This window comes from Dysidea avara, chromosome 9 (assembly GCF_963678975.1).
Source record: "Dysidea avara chromosome 9, odDysAvar1.4, whole genome shotgun sequence".
Lineage (NCBI taxonomy): Eukaryota > Metazoa > Porifera > Demospongiae > Dictyoceratida > Dysideidae > Dysidea > Dysidea avara.
Genome location: NC_089280.1, coordinates 7453369 through 7475403, shown reverse-complemented (window position 1 = coordinate 7475403; position 22035 = coordinate 7453369). Strand labels below are relative to the sequence as shown.

General features: G+C 37.8%; 3 protein-coding genes across 4 annotated transcripts in view; 2 read left to right on the top strand and 1 right to left on the bottom strand.

The window, feature by feature from the left end:
• Positions 1-2594: 2594 nt before the first annotated feature.
• On the top strand, positions 2595-12967 carry LOC136267446 (uncharacterized). The gene is made up of 16 exons (XM_066062608.1): positions 2595-2849; positions 3122-3276; positions 3748-3912; positions 4409-4645; positions 5078-5217; positions 5326-5432; positions 5838-5908; positions 6635-6811; positions 6872-7027; positions 7072-7098; positions 8328-8472; positions 9798-9938; positions 10301-10507; positions 10913-10984; positions 11654-11873; positions 12441-12967. The coding sequence occupies exons 1-16, from the start codon at positions 2598-2600 to the stop codon at positions 12581-12583; spliced, it is 2415 nt and encodes an 804-aa protein (XP_065918680.1). The 5' UTR covers positions 2595-2597; the 3' UTR covers positions 12584-12967.
• On the bottom strand, positions 12813-18003 carry LOC136265737 (large ribosomal subunit protein uL13m-like). Of its 2 annotated transcripts, XM_066060646.1 has the most exons (6): positions 17847-18003; positions 15979-16102; positions 14234-14327; positions 14127-14187; positions 13107-13128; positions 12813-13046 (listed from the first exon to the last, which is right to left on the bottom strand). In XM_066060646.1, exons 1-6 carry the CDS (start codon positions 17865-17867, stop codon positions 12907-12909), a joined length of 462 nt encoding a protein of 153 aa, XP_065916718.1. In that variant the 5' UTR covers positions 17868-18003; the 3' UTR covers positions 12813-12906. The 2 variants fall into 2 exon arrangements, with proteins under 2 accessions (XP_065916718.1, XP_065916717.1); XM_066060645.1 differs by having other exon boundaries at positions 12813-13128.
• LOC136265736 (WD repeat-containing protein 43-like) overlaps positions 17960-22035 on the top strand; it is a 20180-nt gene continuing 16104 nt past the window's right edge. The window contains exons 1-3 of the mRNA XM_066060644.1: positions 17960-18308; positions 20364-20468; positions 20520-20629. Of these exons, the coding sequence (XP_065916716.1) occupies positions 18123-18308; positions 20364-20468; positions 20520-20629 (401 nt within the window). The 5' untranslated portion in view covers positions 17960-18122. The remainder of the gene's footprint in view (positions 18309-20363; positions 20469-20519; positions 20630-22035) is intronic.

The window sequence follows — 22035 nt, the reverse complement described above, 5'->3', positions numbered from 1 at the left end:
TCGTGAGCCACGCCCACTTACGTAAATTACTGTCTGTAGACATATGGTAGCCACACCCATTTATCAGTCTGTAGGCATGCACAAATCCATGTCCATTATTGTCTGCAGGCTTATGTTGAGCCACACCCACTGATCAGTTGTTATTGTATGAGTCATAATCTAGTATAATAGTGCTGTGATTAACTCTTAAAGTATTGTGACTGGTTTTGTGAAAAGCAGGTTATTTTGTGGTCATGAGCTTGCAAAAAAACTTCACAAACAAGTGTAAGAAAAAATTAGAATTTTAAATTAGAGATGGACAGTGTATAGTGCTGCAATAAAAAGTACTGAAACAAGCTGGATTGGAGTAGTACGTAATGTCCAAATGCTGTAAAACAATAAGAAGTGAATATCCTTACTGTGCAACACTTTTAAATTAGAGTAGGGACAGTGTATAATGCTGCAATAAAAAGTACTGAAACAAGCTGGATTGGAGTAGTACGTAATGTCCAAATGCTGTAAAACAATAAGAAGTGAATATCCCTACTGTGCATTGAGTGTAGCACAGTAGGGATATTCACTTCTTATTGCTTTACAGTATTCGGACATTACGTACTACTCCAATCCAGCTTGTTTCAGTACTTTTTATTGCAGCATTATATACTGTCCCTACTCTAATTTAAAATTCCAAATTTTTTCTTATACTTGTATATATAACTCCTAAGGCCACTCTATAATAAATTTTGTTTTCTGTCCACCACCTGTGTCTGTTTACTGTCAGAAATAAAATGTTCCGTTGTTTTCCTCCTACTGTACAGGCTGAGTATAAAAAGTGAGGTATCAGGTCACACGTCAGTGTGCTATCAAGTCGGCACAAATTCACATATTCCTGCATGCTTTATGCAGCATTCTGTTAAATATATGGCTAGAAAAATTGCCAACATCATAATGGAAATGGACTGCCAGCCCGGCTCACATGCAAATATTCTTGGGTGCACAACAGGTAATTTATTTGGAGTGGAATCAGAATGGGAGTGTTTCCAGCAAGGTCCAATTAAATAAACCTTGTGTAGGTTGTTCCATCCCAGAGCTTGATCAAGGATACTAAAAGGATTAGGGTGTGTCCTATGCCTAGTACTGTAGGTTGACAAATCCCCTCTGGGTGGGGTGGTATATGCTTAACTTCAAGTGTTTTAACATATGCGTATGTGAACTTGTATCAGATAGTACAAGTCTGCTATAGATCTCAAGTTATAATAAATGTAATCACAACCATTCACAAATGGGTCATTTTGTTTACTTTTGTTTTTGTATACTATAGTTGCTCCTAACTTGTATATGTTGCAGGTTTTCCCAGACAATGTTGAAGATGATACCTTCCTACACTCCTGTGATACTGCTACTGGGTCATTGCTATGGCAACCACTGGTGCTTTCCCCCAGTCAAAAAGACGTCATGTTTCAGTGGCTGGAAAAAGAACGATATGAGCTGTTTAAAAAGTAGGCCATACACTTATCTAGTATGTACCTTGTATATGCATGGTGTAAACTTTATTATCAACTTTACCAGTTGCACACTGGAGGGTGAACACAGAAGGTACAGCCTGTACAAGGTGTTTACTAGGAGCCTAAGTGAAATCGTTGAGTAAAGTGTCCTATTGTGAGACAGGATAAATACGTACCTAGAAGGGCTGATATTCAGCTGTTTGTGTACTCGATGTATTTTTTAAACATGCACAGCTTTATATTGTGTAACTTACGTTTTGTGCACACTTTCAGGGTTCTGCCCACACTGGTCAGCAGTGGTTCAAAGAGACCAGCACCTCTAATATTCAACCAGTACCTCTATAATCCGACCAGTACAATTCTTACATATATCACTGATGTACATACAATATACTCTAATATAACACACAAGTATTCTAATACAACACATAGCTTATCAGTTCATGTTAACTTTAGGCCACCACTCAGGAATTCCTGGGTAGAACCCTGCACTTTTTAATTGTCCTTTTTAAAACATATTTTAAAATATTTGTGTCAAAAAAATTGTGATGTATGGTTTTCGGTGTTTTAAATGTTGTCATGGTTACTTTTACAGCTCTGACCTATACTGTGAGTACACACTGTGTACCCAGTTGACTTCAAGTGGTGTGACCAGACCTGATGAGGGATTAAATCAAGAACACCAAACGTCATTTTCAAACTTACCCACTTTACATGTACCTACAGAAAAACCTACCTCGGGTCATAACAAGACGTCAACTTTTTCACATCTCATGTATGAGTCAATGATTCCACCATCAAAACCTTTAATTGGTGAAGATGATGCCAATTGTTCTGGTAGGAGACCTTCCATTAAACGCTCACCATCTCTACCCAAGATTGAAGAAGAAGGCAGTACAATTAGTAGCCCGTCAGTGCACTTGGAAGATGCTAATCGCTTTGTAACCTTACAACTACCAGCAGTAATAACCACATCTCCTCCAGTAGATTTTTCGCATCATCATTTATCCCCTGTGCTATCAAAAATTGAAGAGGAAGACGAAAGAAGTTTAAACAGCTCTGCTTCTTCTTCAGAAAATACTAGCATGTCTTGTAGTCCCACTACAGGGTATAATGCAGGCATTGATGGATCAGAAAATTGAGCATGCCTCAAAAGACTTCAATGGTAACACTACACCACCTTGTGATGTCAACAGTGACCTCAATAGTGTATCACTGGATCCTGCTATTTGGAGTGACAGTGAAGGGGAGTTGACTGGTGGACTGGATGAGCCTGGTAGTGACTTGAGAGACAATAGCTCCTCCAAACAAAGGAGTAAACAGAGAGAAAAGGAGATCACTCCAGCCATGAGAGCCATCGAAAGTGTAAGTTATCTCTGTGTAAATGTACCTTTTATTTGTTGACATAGGAAGTTGTCTAGGCCAGCCACCTGCAGCCCATAATTTCTTGGCCTCTTTAGCACACAAATGCTGCATAATAATTGATTGTGTATAAGTTTTCCAATTTAGTTGATCTGTGGCCACTAAGACGGGTTCTGCTGTATGTAGGCCATGACATTAAATCTAATATCTACAATAGTTTTTTTTGTCTGAGTGACTGTATATGTGCTAATGTTATTTGTGTGCTTTGTAACTAGGTGCAGGGGATGTCAGAATTCAAGTCATTCCTATATTACACTAATGGAGCAATCCTGTTTCACTATTGGATGGATGCTGAACATCTCAAACATCACCTTAACCCCCACACTTCTAACACCTCTGATGGCCTATGGAGTATTTCATCTGTATTTAAGTTAGTGATCCATGTACGTACGCATTTGTAATAGACTATTTTAGTAACGCGAAATTTGTAGGTGTGAATGTCTAAAGCAACTTCTCCAATTTTAAAAGGATAGTATTATATAGGTCATAAGATAGCTTCATAGCTTTCCCATACATTATCTAGCAACAGTTGTCCCATCACATACAAATAATGTAAAATTCAGGTTGCTGGGAGTGACAGTAAACTTTTCCTTGGTATAAAATTTGTTGAACATTCTTGGTTTTGAAGTAAACAACACCAGAAAACAAAGTTTTTATAACTTGTGAAAGCTATAAACCACAATCTATAATGTTTTTAACCCTTAAAATTGCTTGGTAACTCACCTAGCTATTAAATACAGCCACCTACCAGTATTTAGTAAGGCCCAGCGTAATTTGTGTGATGAAGTGGTTTGGTATTATGTATTTATGCTTTATGTATGTGTAATTGTGTTTATTTCAGGGAATTCCAAAGTAAATACTCCAGTTTGTTGTGCAGTCTTGGCTATCCTTCACTAGTTACGGGTACACCAGATTACACTTGGTTGACTAGTTCTCAGGGAGATGTGTTGAGTAAGTTGAGATCATACTGGCTACCTCGCTTCATGATTGGTAAACCAACTAGAAGGTTAGTGTGTGTGCGTGTGCGTGTGCGTGCGTGTGTGTGTGTGTGTGCGTGCGTGTGTGTGTGTGCATGACATTACTGTGAGGCAGCATATATAGCCAAGTGGCTAGAGCATTTTCCTGGGGTTCCAGGTTCAATTTCCAGTTGCTGTTGCTGTTGTTTCCTAACTTTACTCACATTGCTTCAGTCTTTAAATGGGGACCTGGTGGCCTTCTGAAGCAGCCCACCCAGCTGTAAGTTTGCCTGGTGTTAAATGGAGAAGCAAGCAAATACCCAACTGTCCTTGTCTAGCTTAGTGGTGTTTGGGTCCTTGTGGAACTTTGGGTTCCATGGTCTCTCTTTGTAAGACCTTCTGTGGGTTACTATACTAGTCCTGCCCCTGGAGAATTTGCCTGCACAAGATATGAGTGCTTGCTGGAGGCTTAGTATGTTGCTTATGTTAGTGCACCCATGTGATCCAGTCCCTCCTTTCATTACTACCAAATTACATATTCTACAGGTCCATTACACCACTTCCTCAACACCCCACTGCTAGTTATGAGCAGACCTCTGCTTACAACAAGAAGGTGAAAAGCAGACCAGTATTTAAGCCATATGGCAAGTCCTCAGGATGTTTTGATGTCAGTGCAATGAGCACACCAGACAACTCCTATGAGAAGTCTTCACAGGATCCATTCTATGCAGGAATGATCACCAACAAAAATGCCGGCAACCCATTCCAGAAATATTTGGCAGTGTAGGTTACTTGTGTTGAGTATGTGCAACATTGATATTTTGCTAGACTAGATATACTTGTGGATTAACCAAGTTAGGCGGGCTCAAGCACTCAAAGATTTTAACAATTTTTTTAGAAGTCAAATTAACTGTACAGTACGAATCATTATGATGTTGAGTTTTCCGACGGTCAAATATCTTCACCCTTGCTTGTATGGAAAATGATTGTTCAATTAGAGTATTTTGGGATGTATGATATGTTCTATTAGAGTATTTGAATGAAGCTCCTTATAAGTGGGTTTTAATTAAAACAATTCACTTATTTTTTTATTTGAGAACCGGAGTTCAAAGAACTGAAGGTCTACCATATAGCAGATGTTTAATATTCAAAATCAGCTTACAGCTTTGCACTAAAGTATTTCACTATTGTAGCTGTGTTTTTGTTGTTGTGTAGTGCTGGACTTCAGAGAGAGTCGTGCCTGTTAGAGTTTTGGGAAGCCATAGAAGACTACACTGGATTACTAGAACAACATCCACCACATTTGGTTGCTATGCAGAAAGCATGGTTGCTATGGAGAACATTTCTAGTGGAAGGTACTCTATAAATATACTCAGTGAACAAGTATGGAATTTATTCATATAACAAGAGTGTACTACTAGTGCCTCTAACCATATTAAGTATCATGTACCATCACATCACAGGGAGTCCAAAATGGATACAGCTCACAAAGGTTGAGACACAGTTGATATATACTGCACTACAATCATCTGATGTTGAAGAAATCACCAGAGTGTTATCTGAACAACAAGTGTGTGTGTGTGTGTGTGTGTGTGTGTGTGTGTGTGTGTGTGTGTGTGTGTGTGTGTGTGTGTGTGTGTGTGTGTGTGTGTGTGTGTGTGTGTGTGTGTGTACATGTTTGTCACAGAGTGCGGTGTAATGTGTGGTATAGTGGTACGAATACAATCATGTGTGTAGCGGTGTGGCATGATGCATGTGTGTGTCTGTACATGTGTGTAGTGTGCGTGTGTGTGTGTGTGTGTGTGTGTGTGTATGTGTGTGTGTGTGTGTGGTGTGTGCGTGTAGTGTAGTGTTTGCGTGTGTGCGTGATGTGTGTGTGCGTGCATGCAATGTGTGTAGCGTGTGTGTGATGTGCGTGCAATGTGTGTATGTAATGTGTGCACTATGTAGTGACCTGTTTTCTTACTGTTCACAGTTGAAAGTCTATTCTGTACTGAAACAACACTGGAAGACATTCCTACATAGAGACTATGAGAGTCTTAAAGAGTAAGCTGTAGTATATTTTGTATAGCTACAGAGAAGTTGTACAAAGCAATGCTGTAGTGATCTATCATTACTTATTTGACAATTACATAGAAGAAAAAAAAATTAAATTATGGTCCACTGGTGACATTCAAAAATGTATGTCCCTACATTCATGCATGCCTGCCTTCTGTTGTAGACAATTTTATATATTTCATAGGCAGCTCCAGGATTTGTGGTGACTGGTTTCTGATCAAAAGCACAGCTAGATTTTAGGTGAAGACCAAAAAAAAAAGAAGGTCAACATCTCCTAAGAATGGCTAAATAATGTTTGTATCACTGCTAAAGCACATAAAAATCTTTATTCACAACTTCATAGTTTGTTATACTACTTCTCTGAATACTGTGACTGCTATATTAGAGTGCCTGCTCTATTAGAGTATCTCGATCTAAATGTGACCGGTCTTCGGAAACCTCAGAAACTCCCCTGGAGCCACTCCTGTATTTTACAATGAAATTATCAGGGGAGTGCACAATTCGGGTATCCTTTACCATTGATCCAACTAGTGTCTTTCTGTGCTTTTTGTTTATGAATATAAAATTAGAGGCCACTTCAATACTAATACCTTAAAGTGAACATGTCAAGTGTACAAATTAATGCCAGTTTCCTTGCATGAAGAAGGCAACCATATTTCACTAAGTGCTGTCTTATATTTTATTTATTGTCATGTTCATTTACCATTTCTGCAGTTGTGTTACTACTGGTGATCAGCCATTCCATCCTGTTGCTATGGAGGATGACCAGCCTAAACCAAAAGCCAAGAAACATGTACGTATTAAAGCAGTAGCTGTGAGACGTAGGATACGACGGAAACCTGCTGATCTAGATAGAGTGGTATCCTTGGATACACTGGCACGAAATCAAAGGTATGTCTATTTATGGCACACCATTAAAATATTGCATAAATGTTCCATTTTATTCTGTAGGGCTATTGCTTCATTTGAGTCTTATCTTATTTCCATATATGGTTCATCATCACGTGAACTACATAGCCTGCAGGCATGGAAGGCAATTGGTACTTACCGTCGAATACCTGAGTCAAAGGAATCACAACGTATTGCCAAGGGCATTAAACTACACAAGTGCGTAGTTATTGTTGTTGTCTTATTTAATGTTCTACCTGCAGGACGTTCATCTATCAAAGTGCTAAAAAGTAAGATAATTGTCTAGCTTGTCGAATAGAAACTTGGCTGTCTTAATGTTCACTATTTTACCTGGCACTCTGCTCCTTCTATATTTTCTATGTATGTATACTGTGCTACTGTTCTTTGCTCACAGTAGTACTGTGTATGTTTTGGCAGCTGATGACCCATGTGACAAAAATGCTAAGGACTCAGTTGAATGCAAACTAACTTTGTTGTGGTCGACCCTATATAAATGCAAATAATTTGTGAGAACTATTATGTATATAATCACATAGTGATTTAGTTTGCCATACATTAGTCTCAATAGTAGGAGTGCAATTAATCCCAAATCGCATGGCCTTGTTTCTGTAATTGCACTGTAAAGTAGCCAAAAGTGATATAGTGAATAGCCATTCAAATAAGCTGACAATAGAAGCCTTTCAAGTGCAACATGTGTAGACATTTTGAGTAGCCAATCAGAATTGCTGATATGTGAAGCCTTTTAAGTGCAACAACAAATGATGTAATACAAAGAAGGATGATGCAATCACTTGGTAGAAGTTTATGGCCACATAGAACTGGATAGATGTGTACTACAAACCATGAAGGGTGGTCACTATGTGATTAGCGGGCAATCACACACATTTTCGTGCAATTATGGAATGATTGTACTCGTAACAATCAAAATTGCACTCAGCTTTGCCTCATGCAATTTTGATTGTTACTTGTACAATTTTCCCTAATTGCACTCAAATGTGTGTGATTACCTATACTAATCCAACAAGTGAATGTGTCACAATATAATACTCTCAATAGCACCTTGATGTATTATTTTGAAATACGCCAAGTGATTAACCAATAGAATCAGTGTTATACTTGTTTGTCAAGTCCCTTGGCTAAAATTTATAATACTAATCCAGTTGGCTTAAATAGTGTGGTGTGTTCCTATTGGAAATAAATGTCTGATTTGAAAACTAGTGTTACCATAGTGATAGATACCCCATAGCACAGTTGCTCAGCAATGGTTGCTAGGTAAAGTTTGCTAAGGTAAATATCATTTTGGGACCATAGCAATGGTTGCTAAGTGTAGTTCGTCTTTTGCAGTGGTTACTTTTTGAATTTCTGTTACTTAGTAACAGTTGCTATGGTTGTCGGATTACATATACTAATACATACAAACTAGCTGTGCATATATAGTAGTAAATTGAGTGTGAAAGCATTTTCCATAATTATTTAAATTAATACTTTAATTGTTTAGGGCAGTGATGGTACCTGATGTGTTAAGAGACAGTCTCCAAGTAGTGAGGGAGTTTAATACCCCAACTGCTGACGATCTGGTGGAGCTACAGAAAGCTTTAGTGCCTCAGTTTGAAAATGTGCTACAGAAATATATCCAAGGATCGGTAATGTGTATATTATTTGTAGTGTATCTGTTGGTCTGTATGTTTGTGTGTATGCATACATTGTTTTATTCATTGCAGTAAAGCAATTGAAATGCATCTCTCATTCTCAGGGGCTAAGTCATATGAAGAAGTTTGCGGACATTTGTCCATGGCAAAATGCCAGCTGGAACAGGCATGTCCAATACATTTTGATTGAAAAACCATTAAAAATTAAATTAATTATCGTGTACCGCCTACCTTGAGTCTGTTTAACAACTTTCCGAATTTGATACATGTAGAGAAACTCGCTGCGAGTACAATGATACCAAAAGAAGTCAAATTCATGGAAATTTAGGTGCATCAAAATGGCCTAAACCGATCGGGTGTAGCAAATTTCCCCATACATTTTGTATTGGGCGTTTTGGGGGCCTGCAATTTAAGACGTAATAACCCGCGACACGTGATAGATACCTCGGATTCCGAACCAGATTTGGAAAGAGCAGTGAATAGCGATTAAGATGAGCTATAGCAGAAGGAAATCAGAGGAAATTTAAGCGCGTCATTTTAAGGTTGAAAATCACTTACTTTTTCTATGGCGAATTGAATGGAGGACATTTGGAAGGGAACACTACGAGGTATTTCAATGTCTTGACAGCCATTAACCTTCACTACATTAGTGTTACAATGAAACAAAAGTACTGTGAATTAGTTCTGCAGGTTAGTTTGCGAAAATTACAGTGTTCTGTGATTAAGTCAAATTATGTCCATTCCATGTAAAAACCTCTTCATATGATTAAGCTAAGGCTGTACAAGTTTCTTCCTGTAAAGTTCTAATGAATGTAACAGAACATACAGCTGATAATACTCTAATTGAATGGTCATGTCATTATTTGTAATTTCCTGATAATTTGATATCTTGAGGCTTATTGAGGAACCTAGTAACTGTGACTGCTGTAGTTGTCACCGAAAAAACACGTACTTTTACACTGAGCTTACTTTTTTGGTACAAGACAGACATCATTGTGGTTAATAGGATTGATGGAAACAGTAATGTCACCAAACAGTGCCATCACACAAAGTTTAATGGTGGATGCTAGTAGCTATGGTTGACCACCTACTCTCATCTCATCCTTAGCTTGTTTTTTATCTAATTTGGTATAAGAATTTTCAAAGATATAAAATGTGGTAATTGCAGTAATTTGTAGGTAGTTTCACCCACATTGTCCTTGAGTCTAGTAGAAACCATCAACAATTATTTTAACTTAGAGCATGTGTGTATACAAGCTTACTATTTTATGCTATAATCAGTTTTGGTAAATGACGATTATGTATTCAATACCTTACAGAAAGAAGTGGTGGTCAGTCAGTTTAACTCATTCCCTTCCATGGACTGGGGTGACTCTAGTGGTCAGTCACTCAGGGATGGGTCTACGAAAGGTTCAGTGTTTGGGAGCGTTGCCCTGCTGCGTCTGAAGAAGAATAAAAGGGTATGTTGTGTATGGTATTCTCTTCTTTTACTTGAGATGTGCCATTCTTGTTCCATATTTACTATAAGTGTATTTTCATGTTCTGGTCAATGGTGTACATTTCATCTTTGATTGCTGCTGTTGTGTAGCTACAGCAAATGTAGTCATTCAGAATTGCTGCAAGGACTACAAATAATACAGTTTTGAATTTTGAATCAGCAATTCCATAATACTAAGAGTAGTTATTTCTTACCAGTCTTAGCTGCTAAGAAATTATATTGATACATTGTTGGGGCTTTCATTATTCTTAGCGTGTGTATGTACTCTGACTTAACATCTCTCCTGTCACTATTGTTAATTGTGATGTCATTTTGTTGCCACAGAACTTAAGTGTTGACGGAGACTCAGCTGGTAGCTTACAGAATGCCCTCAGGCAATGTCTCGGTCCTCTTAGCAAGAAGATGGCATCTTTCCTGGAATTCCTGCATTCCTACGGTCCCCAAAAGTGTCGGCCATTGTTGTACAAGAACCTGTTATTCTGGTTTGAGGCAGAGAGGTACAAAGTGATGTTCAAGTCCGACCCTGACCAAGTTAGTGTAGTGACCTTATATAAGTCACATATTTGAAATACTTTTACTGTTAAATAACGGCTGTGTGTTACCGTACAACAGGAAATATTGATGAAAGGAAATTTGACAAATTCACAATCAATCTGACAAAAAGCAATAAATCATAGATCTTAACACTGACTTTTGAGGCTGCTTGAAGAATTAAAATTTGACGAATATAACCGATTCGTCAAAATTTTCTTTTGACAAAATTTCCTGTTGTACAGTATAGACAAAGAATCATTTATGAGGGATACTCTGATAGCAGTATGTCATGGATGGAATTTATGCTCATCTACTTTTAAGATGTGGTTTTTGTACATTCGTATAGTAACAATACAATGCTGACGATACTTTATTTATTTAATTCACACTTTATTTTTTCAGAACGTGTTGAAGAAAAAGATTGAGGCTATTGTCGATTGTTACCTGGATACTGCCAGTCCCCCATGGTTACAGGTGAGGGATGCTGTAAACTGTTGAATTGTAATGTACTATGTGAAATGATTTATCCAAAGATAATTCAGCTAATAAAATGCTCATACATATAATTATTAATATGGCTAGGCTATTTGCTTTATATGTGTATAACTTCTGTATATCGAAATGTCAATTATCTGAATATTCAATATGTATTTTTCCAAGAACACTCCTCGGATAGTGTAGTTGAATATTTGTTGGGGAAATTTAACTTCTTAATGCCATCCACAATGCTTATACCCCTTCCACTCAGAGGTACATATGATTTTCAAGCTTCAAGTTAACCTATTCACAGTGTATTATTACATTGCTGAAAATGTTTGTAACTAGATGTATTACATATGTTTGCATCTGTATGAAGTTTGTAGTTACAGCGAATAATATCTCTATTTTTGAAATACATACGGTAGCTGTTCTGTTAATTGTTCTAGTGTAATTGTGTACTGTATGCTCTATTAGAGTAGTTCTACAGGAGTTGGTCACATCACAGCAGCATTTTTTTATGAATGAACTAGCTTGTATGGACACTTTATTTGAGTGTATATACTTTTCAATTGTGCGGACACTGTTCCCCCACTCCTCTGTACTCACTAGCTTGTGTCATACAGTACCTGAGGCTATAACTACCATTACTACATGCTGTATTAGGTTGACATACCGACAACTTTAGCTGGTCAGATTGTGGACTTGACTAGATCGTACCTGGATGGGAGACCGAATCCCACTCACTCAGTCTTTGTCAGGGAGTCGGAGCTACTTGGTGATGCACAGGACTTCATCTTTCAAGAACTGTTGCCATTTTGGTCCACTTTCTGTCACAAGAATGACTACAACACCAGAAATGTGTCAGCATCCAGTAAACCATCTGGTATGTACAATGTGTGTAATAGTGTGCTACACTAAAACCCTAATTTGTACTTGTAATACGATGAATGGCTATGGCCTCAAAATGACATTACCTTAGCAACTGTTACCCCTTATTTTGCTATGCCTTGGGGGGGTATCTATCACTGGTGACACTAGTTGTCAAGTCGGACATTTACTTCTAATAGAAACACACTACACTATTTTAGCCAATCAAATTAGCATTACAGATTTTTGTCAAGGGACCTTGACAAACAAGTGTAATACTAATTCTATTGGCTAATACGTAGCTTGATGTATTTCAATATAATTCGTCAAGCTGCAGTAGATATGTGCAGCTATACCCTACACATCAATGTAAGGCTTTGCAAACAAAATGTTTGTCCAATAAGGGTGAATGGGCTGGGGGGGAGGGGGGGTGTGAATTAACATAATGTGTGACATGCATGAGCAGATCTATAGTCACATATTATGTATATTTACTACTTATCCACATACACACACACTACACATAATAATACATATATATTTATGAAATTTACTAGTTACCAATCCTCTTGTTCTACTCTAGTGTTTCGTTCAAGAGCCACCAGCCACACTAGTGAAGTATCCCTCCAACTACCACCGATTACCACACCGATGTTTGGTCAACAGATGCTCTCCTATTCCATCCTGCAGGGACTGAGGTGGAAAGTTAGTGTGTCCACCACATGACTTGTTGCTATTGACTACCGCTGACATCATCATAACCACTTCTAACCTTATTGTTAGGCTGATAATAGTACTAGAACTTTTTGTTATAGGTTTAAATTTTGTGAGAAAAACTGCAATATACCAGATCAAGAGTTCATAATATTAAAAAAAGAGCCTCTTTTTTTTATATTATGAACTCTTGACCAGATGCATTGTGGGAAGGAAAGAGTTTTTGTCTAAAACAAAAGGGTACCATTTAAGAACAAACCTGTATGACATTTATTAGAAAGAAATACCAGAAATTTTGTAGTTTTACAATGACATGTAATACAAGTTGCACACAACTATTCGTTCCATTCAATCAGTTTAGGATAATTGTTTATTTCTTCTTGTGTGTATTCCTCTAATGCTCGTGGTACAATAGTGACTCCTAATATTTCATGCGTCACATTCTGGTTGTATGGGTGATCCTTATCCATGTCATCTGGGAACAAGTATAGACGTTTCATCCGTCGTTGTCGTTGGCGATTCTTTGGCAACATACCGTAAATTGCTTTTTTAATTACCTGAGGAAAACAGATATTAGTACATACATAGAACAGAACTAGTGGGTTTCTGAAAAATAGGACAATGGGAGTTGTCCGGGGAATCCTAGACGTTTATGCTAGGAGGGAATACTGCTACAGTGTAGAAGGCTGGAGCTGAGTGCACAGGACGTTAGGCACCAATTTTAATGTTTTCATTATATAGGTTTTACAAATAAAGTAAAACTAATCGTGTTTTGCAGATTTTGTAATTGCACAAATATCTGCTAGCACTGGATGTAGTTAACACACAAACCTGATACACAATATATGTACAAAGAAATTTGACATTAAATTTTATTGATCTACGTACACACACACACCATTGAAGTTCGCTTTCCACCACGAATGGCTAGCCACATCAATATATTACACATTTACTCCACAGCTATATGCCACTATTTTTCTCAGGTTGTTTTTCACAGAGATGAGTGCCAACCACTGGGAATGCTGTGGCAATGGCACTGACCAGCTAGAACACAACACTATAGAAATGAACACTCTTGAAAAGTTTCCAGATGTATTCTACGTGCTGTAAGTGTGGCTATTTCTGGTCAGGTATGTCATGAGAGACCTATATTAAAGATGGAGACCCAAACAACCTGCTCAGCCAATTTCTGTCAATGCACCAATAACAGTTTGCCCACCCACCATCAAGGGTTGTGAAAACAACTTTACTCAAAGCCATTTTATGCCATTAGATAGCATTACTGTGGACTAAACTATAAATAATGATCATATCATGGGCCCAAGTGATACGTCACCTAAGTTCAAGAACTACAGGCCAAAGGATGTAAGTGTACATACTGTAGTGAGTTAAATACTATGGTTGGCTGCCTTCAGTCAAGACTGTAGCTTAGTGTTCCTAAGCTACATGTGTTGTGTACAGTACAATACTGGTTGAAATCCTTACCAAAGTGTAAGTGTGAGTATTGACAATTTCCAAAATGGTCACCATTGCAGAAGATTCAATAGCTTACCAGTGTTGGGTCTTTATCATGTAACTTCTCAGCAGTCATAGTGTGTAACCCCCCTGGGTACCTGTAACAAGCTTGTCTGTAAAATATTCTAGCCAATCAGATCTCACCCAGTATGATGTCGGTACAACTTGTCTTTCCACTTATTACCAGTGAATGCCACATGTCTTGTGTTTGTCAGGATCACATGATCTCCTACATCAACTAAAGGAACACACGAGGTCACATCATTAGCAGTTGGGCATGCACCAATAAACACTTCAAAGAAAATTTTAGTACAGTGGACCCTCATGATCAGTTATCTGAACCCCTTTGTTCTCAGGCAATGATAAAAAATGTTCAGATAAGTGAATTGTTTGGAAAGCTGAAGTCCGTACATTTATAATACAGAACTCTGTTGAAATACTCTAATAGAACAGTCATTTCCAATTTCGGATAAAAGAGTGTACAGATAAACAAGGGTTGGATGACTGAGGGTATACTGTACATACTTTAGGGCTGATACTGTGTAACTTCACATAGGCTATGTGAGTGGGTTGTCAAGGAAAATCTATAGAACAATGCACAACTAAAATACTTACATGGTGAAACCTCATTTACGTAGCAACAACATTATAAACAAGACCACTTCATTATATTTACCATATCATGTCATGTACATTAATTTACTTCGTTTTCTTTGTAAATTAATTTTTATATGCAATCTTTTACAAACCAAATGTATCTTAGAGTAGTAGCCAAAGTCTCCAATCATTGTGTGTCTTGCTGCCTTTAACACTGGAGGTATGTACTAAGACACTTTAGGCCACTACAACACGTAGTTTCCTGTCCAGGTATTTTCAAAATTCAGTATGGGTGGGAGGCATGTTGTCTACATTTATTATATCAGCCCAATATAACTGTTTTTGTTAAGTGACTCTTCTATTAGAGTATTTTATTGCAAAAGTCAGTTATTGTTCACAGCACCTGAAAGTTATATAGAGACTACTAAGTGCAAAGTTTCACAGAAAGCCTTCAATATGGCAGCACAGGAAAAGTTTTCAAGTTTAAAGGAGGGCACTTAGGTGTGACGCAGGCAGAAGATGGGAAGCTATAAATTATTCTCATTTGAAGTTATCTTAAATCTAGCTAGTTGTTACAGTGACTAGCTACCAGTACTATACAAGATGGAGATATTCTCATAGGGCAGTCAAGTAAAAAATTTACACAAAAAGTTTCATCATGAGTTATTTGCATGAAAATAAAGCAAATTACAGTAGGTGTACTTCATGACCTCATTAATAAGACCACCTCATTGTAGTGACCATGTCAAGTAGGTCCCAACACGGCTAAGGTGTACTTCATGATCTCACTAATAAGACCACCTCATTATAGTGACCATGTCAAGTAGGTCCCAAACACAGCTAAGGTGTACTTCATGACCTCATTAATAAGACCACCTCATTGTAGTGACCATGTCAAGTAGGTCCCAAACACAGCTAAGGTGTACTTCATGACCTCATTAATAAGACCACCTCATTGTAGTGACCATGTCAAGTAGGCCCCAAACATAGCTAAGGTGTACTTCATGATCTCACTAATAAGACCACCTCATTATAGTGACCATGTCAAGTAGGTCCCAAACACGGCTAAGGTGTACTTCATGACCTCATTAATAAGGCCACCTCATTGTAATGACCATGTCATGTAGGTCCCAAACACGGCTAAGGTGTACTTCATGACTTCAGTAATAAGACCACCTCGTTATAGTGGCCATGTACCTTAATAGTCCCAGAAACACGTTGCTACAAAAGAAATTCCACTGTAGTATACATTTGCAATACAAACTCTCATAGTTATGTACAAATACAATTACCAGCAGGATGATAGATTGGTTTGGTCTTTCCTTGTAGTAGTTGTGACGCTTGGATTGCCAACCTCCCCACCACCTGTCCTCTGCAATCTATTTTGTACCACAGTCTGGTGAACGTGTGTATGGACTATATGAGGGGGACAATGGAACAATATGAGGAAAATGTAATCCTGATCTTTAAGTCTTGTTCTAGAATTTATGTAAAAAATCATTAAATATTCCTGTCTACTTAGCAGAAGGAATCTTGTGTTGTGCAACTCCATGTTCATACTGGAGCAGTCATTGTAAAAGACGATTCTGTGTTCAGCCACTATATGCTATAATAACAATCTTGTGAAAAAGTCTATCTTGTTTTTTTATCCTATTATGTTCATAAGATTTAGCTCAGCATTAATCGTTAATTTGGGCACCTCCAGAAATGTAGTGACTGTTCTCTAATCTCTATCTCAATTGTTCTAAGCAAACTTTATGTTCTCCAGTGTTGACTACTTAAACTCAACCCACAATCAGTTCTAATATGATACTGTATAAGGAATATGTAGCAGTTTTACCTGAGACTACAACTTCACATGTCAATTTGGAAGAAGTCTTTCTCAAACTGGGGAGTGAATTCTAGATAACTAAATTTTAGCCATGTAGTGCCATCTGGTGGACATTTAGAGTTCCATAACTTTATGTGCTCTGTTCACTATATATTACAATAACTTTTAAAATGTAACGGCCACACTTAAACCAAAAACCACAATCAGTACTAATATGGTGAATAAAATCTAGGAAGACGTTGATTTCCTGTTGGAAGAAGTCTACTCAACAGAACAGTGGATTCTGTAGCTGACTACTACAATAATCTATACTCAATATTAATGTGATCTGTTGCTGTTATACCATCTCATTAAGGACCCACAATAAGACAATTTTGAAGGCACAAACAATGTTGACCATTCCGAATCACTTGGTGACTCAATTCCCAGAGACAACTTGAAATATTGTCAAGTGTTATTAAGAGCTAGCTTGGGATCTTGAATTCTTCATGCATTGATATTCATCAACATACAAGATAGAACATAGCGCCTAAACAAAACCATTTTTTAATCAGACAGTCGTTTAGACATTTTATCCTTGAAATATTGTCAACTCTGATATATGTTTTTTTGTCTGGGTGAATCTTTCTACCTACAGGTATTCTGTCTGACCATTACTTCAACCACTGATATAACGAATGAAGTGATCAGTTAAACCAATCAGCATTAATATGGTGTGCTGTATAAATAAAATCTGGGAATACAGAAGTTAGACGTTGATTTCCTATTGGAAAAAGCCGATCTCAACAGAACAGTGGACTCTATAGCTGACTACAATAACCTTTACTCAATATTATAAAATGTTGCTGTTATACCATCTCATGAGTGGTTTTCTTATGGCCGACACAAATGATTGCACTCGAAAGGTACATACCAAGTAATGGAATATAGTGAACAAACTGCAATGCCACCCACATGCAAGCTGCAGGTCGAGGAACAGTACTGGTGGCCTAAGCAATTTTACACACCATTAAATCAATAACCTGAGTGTCCATAACAGGAAGATATTAAGTCAAATTAACTGATGAAACAGTCTACACACTGCACACATGCAGTCTACACTACACATGTACATAGACACATAGACATTGTGACTATAGAGTGACTACTAGAGCAGGAGTCTGGTAGACGCTCAGTATTGTACTCCCCCTGCAGTCACCAAGCTTTCAGTATGTACTTTCAATTCTGTTAAGCAGTTAAATTGAAACTTAAGTTAACCTGAAGTGGTCACGTGTAGGATTGTCAATATACAGAGACCAGAATAACAAACGTTGCATAAGATAAACTCACGTTACTTAGCGGACTGGCCATCGGGAATCCAAGCAGCAGAAGCAATGCCGAATTAGCTGTTCTATTCTATGCGCACTCAGTAATAATTAAATTTTAATGCGCAATTACAACCCCGAATATCTTGAAAAGAAAACTTTTATCTACACAAAACGTGATTGTTAAGAAATATAGCAAAATATTCACGGCCAAATGGACAGCAAGCGTAATGATTTTGAGATTGATCACAGCAAAAGTTTAAGCGCCAGCGCTTCAGAGTAGTGCAACACGTGGTAGAAGATGACAGATATACGACACCCTCCTGTCTCATTCAACAAGGACGACAACTACCTGGCGGTGATTTATAATAGTCGTGTACACGTGTGGGACGTGAACACCTGCGAGCTACGCGAATCCCCCACACTGGTGCAGTGCACGTGCTTGACATGGATGAGTCCCCCAACCACTGCCACTCCAGGCAAAAAGGTAACGTGACTGTATAGTGTGTTGTTGCTGATCTGTGGAGGTACAGCTCCCGTGCAATATTGCCACCCCTTGATAGCTGCATGAATAGTGTGCATAATTGTCGCTAGGTATGCAGCAATGCTGATACTAGCACAACAGTTGTAGCCTTGACTGGCCAACTTTTACCTGGATTGTTTTGTTTTTTAACCTTGATTGTGATTTGGAGTCTTCCCCAGTGTTTGACTAATCAATATTAAGTGGGGAGTTGCAAAAGCTGCTCTCTTCTGTTTTGCTAATGTGTTTGCAATGCTTTTCTGCCCTGGAGATTTGTACTAGTACAACGTACAGGCTTTGCCTCCAGTGTTCGCCCTACAGTGCTGGACTGGTAAAGTAGATAAAAACATACAAAGTAAAAATTTTAATGGCATGGGTAAGCCTCCTTCAGGTGTATGAAGTAACCGATGTGTTGTTCTTTTCCAACTTGTTATAATGTATGGCCCTGATTGTATGTTTGTATTTCTTGTGCTAGTCCCAATGCTGCTGTGTGAGTAAATAGCATTTTAAAATCAAGAATATATTCCTAAAGTGCATTATGACTTGGTTCCATATTTGGTGTGGGTATGTATTAATACAGTACAGTACCTTTCAAGTGTAATTCTTTGTGATCATGGTAGTGTTCATTTCAAGTCAATAGCTGGTAAATGGTCATTCCAAAATTACTGTTGTTGACTGACTTAGAGGGATGTGTGGAGTTCTTGCAAGTTGGAAATTGTATACATTTGTATAATCATCTAAATAGCTGTTTTAAATTGTCTAACACACCCAGAGGAGGTTGGATGTGTTCACGTGAGCTGTACATTTTCATTGGAAAATCTTCATTTCATGACAATTTTATTAAAACTTAGTGCATTTGAAAGCTTATGTATTTCTAAATCTAACGGTGTGGTGAACCCCAGTGAACCCCGCTGATTTGGCTGGTAACAAAGTCAGAGTTTAAAGCGCCAATAAAATAAATTATGCAAAATCTGTTTTATTGAGGAGGGTAATACAGCAATCTCAGTATAATGCAGTGAAGGGTCGTTGTTTCATTATAGAAAATGTACATGACAAGTCTGGTGAAGTTGTATACATCAAATCGCAATTTATTAATTTCACCCCAAATCTCGAGTGCTTTTAGAAAACAAAGTACATAGCCTTGAAGCTTACGTGAAGGACGATTTGAATATCAAACGAACCCAGTGAACCCCATCGTTTTTCAGTTTAGTATTGTGACTATTGAGGGTCACGTGAAATACCAAACAAAAGAATGCAATTAAGAGCAATATATTTAAGTAGCGCTTAAAGTGCGTTCAACCTCCTTTGTAACACACTGGTGTTATTTTGAGAACCGCTGTTATTCGAAACAGTTGTGTGCATTACTTGAAATGCTAGGAAAGTAAGCAATACTTAAACAAAAAGGGATGTTATAGCCTTTCCAATTACATGTACTTGGCAATCCATAACTTGACTTGTGTGTATGGTACCGGCCTGAAATTTAGTTACTTTACACTCCTAACATGGCACTATCTTTAATTTTAAGGCAATAGGTTAAACACATGATGAATCATGACTTGTAAAACTTGGAAATTTAGAAAGGCTATAAGATACCTTTTTGCAAATCCGGTCACATATATTGTTTTAAGAACTCGTCAAACCCCTGTACTCTGAGGGACACATTAATTCTGTCTTTGCTGTCCTCTAATAAACTGTTCAATTGCTGGTGTTATCTGGCTGTCCAGTGCTTGATGGGGAGATTGGCAAGAACTTTCCATGTATTTTGAGATTTTCCCAGACTCCTGTGCAGTACACAGCATTTAACCATCAGTAGGTTAAGTCAGATTTTGGCAAACGTATACTAACTGTATATATCCATGCTTTCTGACACAGAATTAATTTCAATTGACTTTGAAATAAGCACTCTTTAGCTTTTAACACTTCTACAAAAGTTTCAGAGTTAACTTGCTACATGGTACGTATACTTTGTTGTATATACCTTATGTCTAATGACATGTATAATTGGATTATATGTTTATTTAGCGAAAGGTACGCTCTGCAAAACCAGTTGAGTGGGTTGCCATAGGAACTGCTAGTGGAGATGTGGTTATATGGGATATACTACAGGCTGAGTCACGTGCTACCATGGTAACTACATAATGTCATGTTGTAAGATGGTAATTATTATAAATGTAACAGACGTCAAGTGACCCAGTTGTGTGCTTGTGTTGCTATGGAGACAGCCTCTACTCTGGTCATGTTGGAGGTCATGTGAGAATATGGGATACTACATCAGCAGCCATGATAAAGTGAGGATTGAAGTTTGTGATGTCATTTTGTATGGTGGAAATTCTTCTGTGCATTTACAATTGCATTTTTAGTTTTGATTTTCAAGCCATTCATTTCAAGCACTTGGATAGAAAATATATTATATGGAGTACAATATAAGGGACATTGTAAATTGCTAAAACTATCCACACAAATCCTACCAGTTGGTTCTACAACTAGAAATAGATTACACGAACACTTCCTGATAGTCTGACATGCAACAACCCCACCACATGCATGACACTGTCAAATGCTACGTAAAACTAGCTAAACTAATCCTACCAAATTGTTCTACGACTACAAATAGACAACTTACTGGTAGTCTGATCACTGAAAATTGAAATGGTTTGGGTACCCTAGAAAATCATTCTAAGCAAGACGACTAGGAAGTACAATAATACTCTTAAAGTACCACCTATGCTCGTGTGTACAAAAAATACAGCATTCTGGGTGTCTCAAGGTAAATACAGCACTCGGCTTTGCCTCGTGCTGTATTCATGTGGAGGTGCTTTAACTATAACGTATGTTTTCAATGCATTGTTCCCTACTTCATTTTAAAAAGTTGAAGACTACTGTGTGCCCTCAAGCAATTTTGTGCATAACATACAATTATAACACAAAAGACATACTGTTATTGACTGTGTTAACATCAAAGAGAATTATTCATGTTGCTTTGTATATACCCACAGGGAGTGCGTAATGCCTAGGAGGTAGTTTTTACAAGTGAACTTTTATCAATACCAGTATGCTGCCCAGCTCTAAGAGCAAGCCTAGCTTTTTAGGATTGACATACATGCAGGTGTAATAGTCATACCATGGCTGTGTGTTGTTTATTTATTATTATACTGCATCTATGTAGCTACACCGAACTTAACCCTTAAACCTGCAGAGAACTTTTGGGGAATGCATGTTTACACAACATGGGCACGCATGGTGACACTAGGTGGGGTAACTTAATTCTTATAGCTTTCAACTACACATGTGCACTGATTAAAAGTCTGTTCAGTGGGATACTTGGAGAGGGCTAAATGAACACTGCAACTACAGTGGCTTACTTGTTATGAAGCGATGAATAAGATCGAGTTGCATCTCCGTGTTTCAAAATTCTTGCTACCTGTTTAATTTTGATTGTGGGATTACTCACAGGAATCATATATGGCCTGATAGAAAAAATCTATCTGCGAATTGGCGAATTGGCGAATTGAACGGAATTTGTTGCAAGGTGTTATGTAGGAGCAATCATCATCAAGTTATGGATCATTTTATAAAGGTATGTAAAGGGTTTGCGTGTTTCCTTACCAAAAGTTATTTTCACAGCTAGTTTTGGCCTCACCATTTATCGTTAGGGTAAAACCCTAGGTATCATTTTAATACTTGTTACATCACA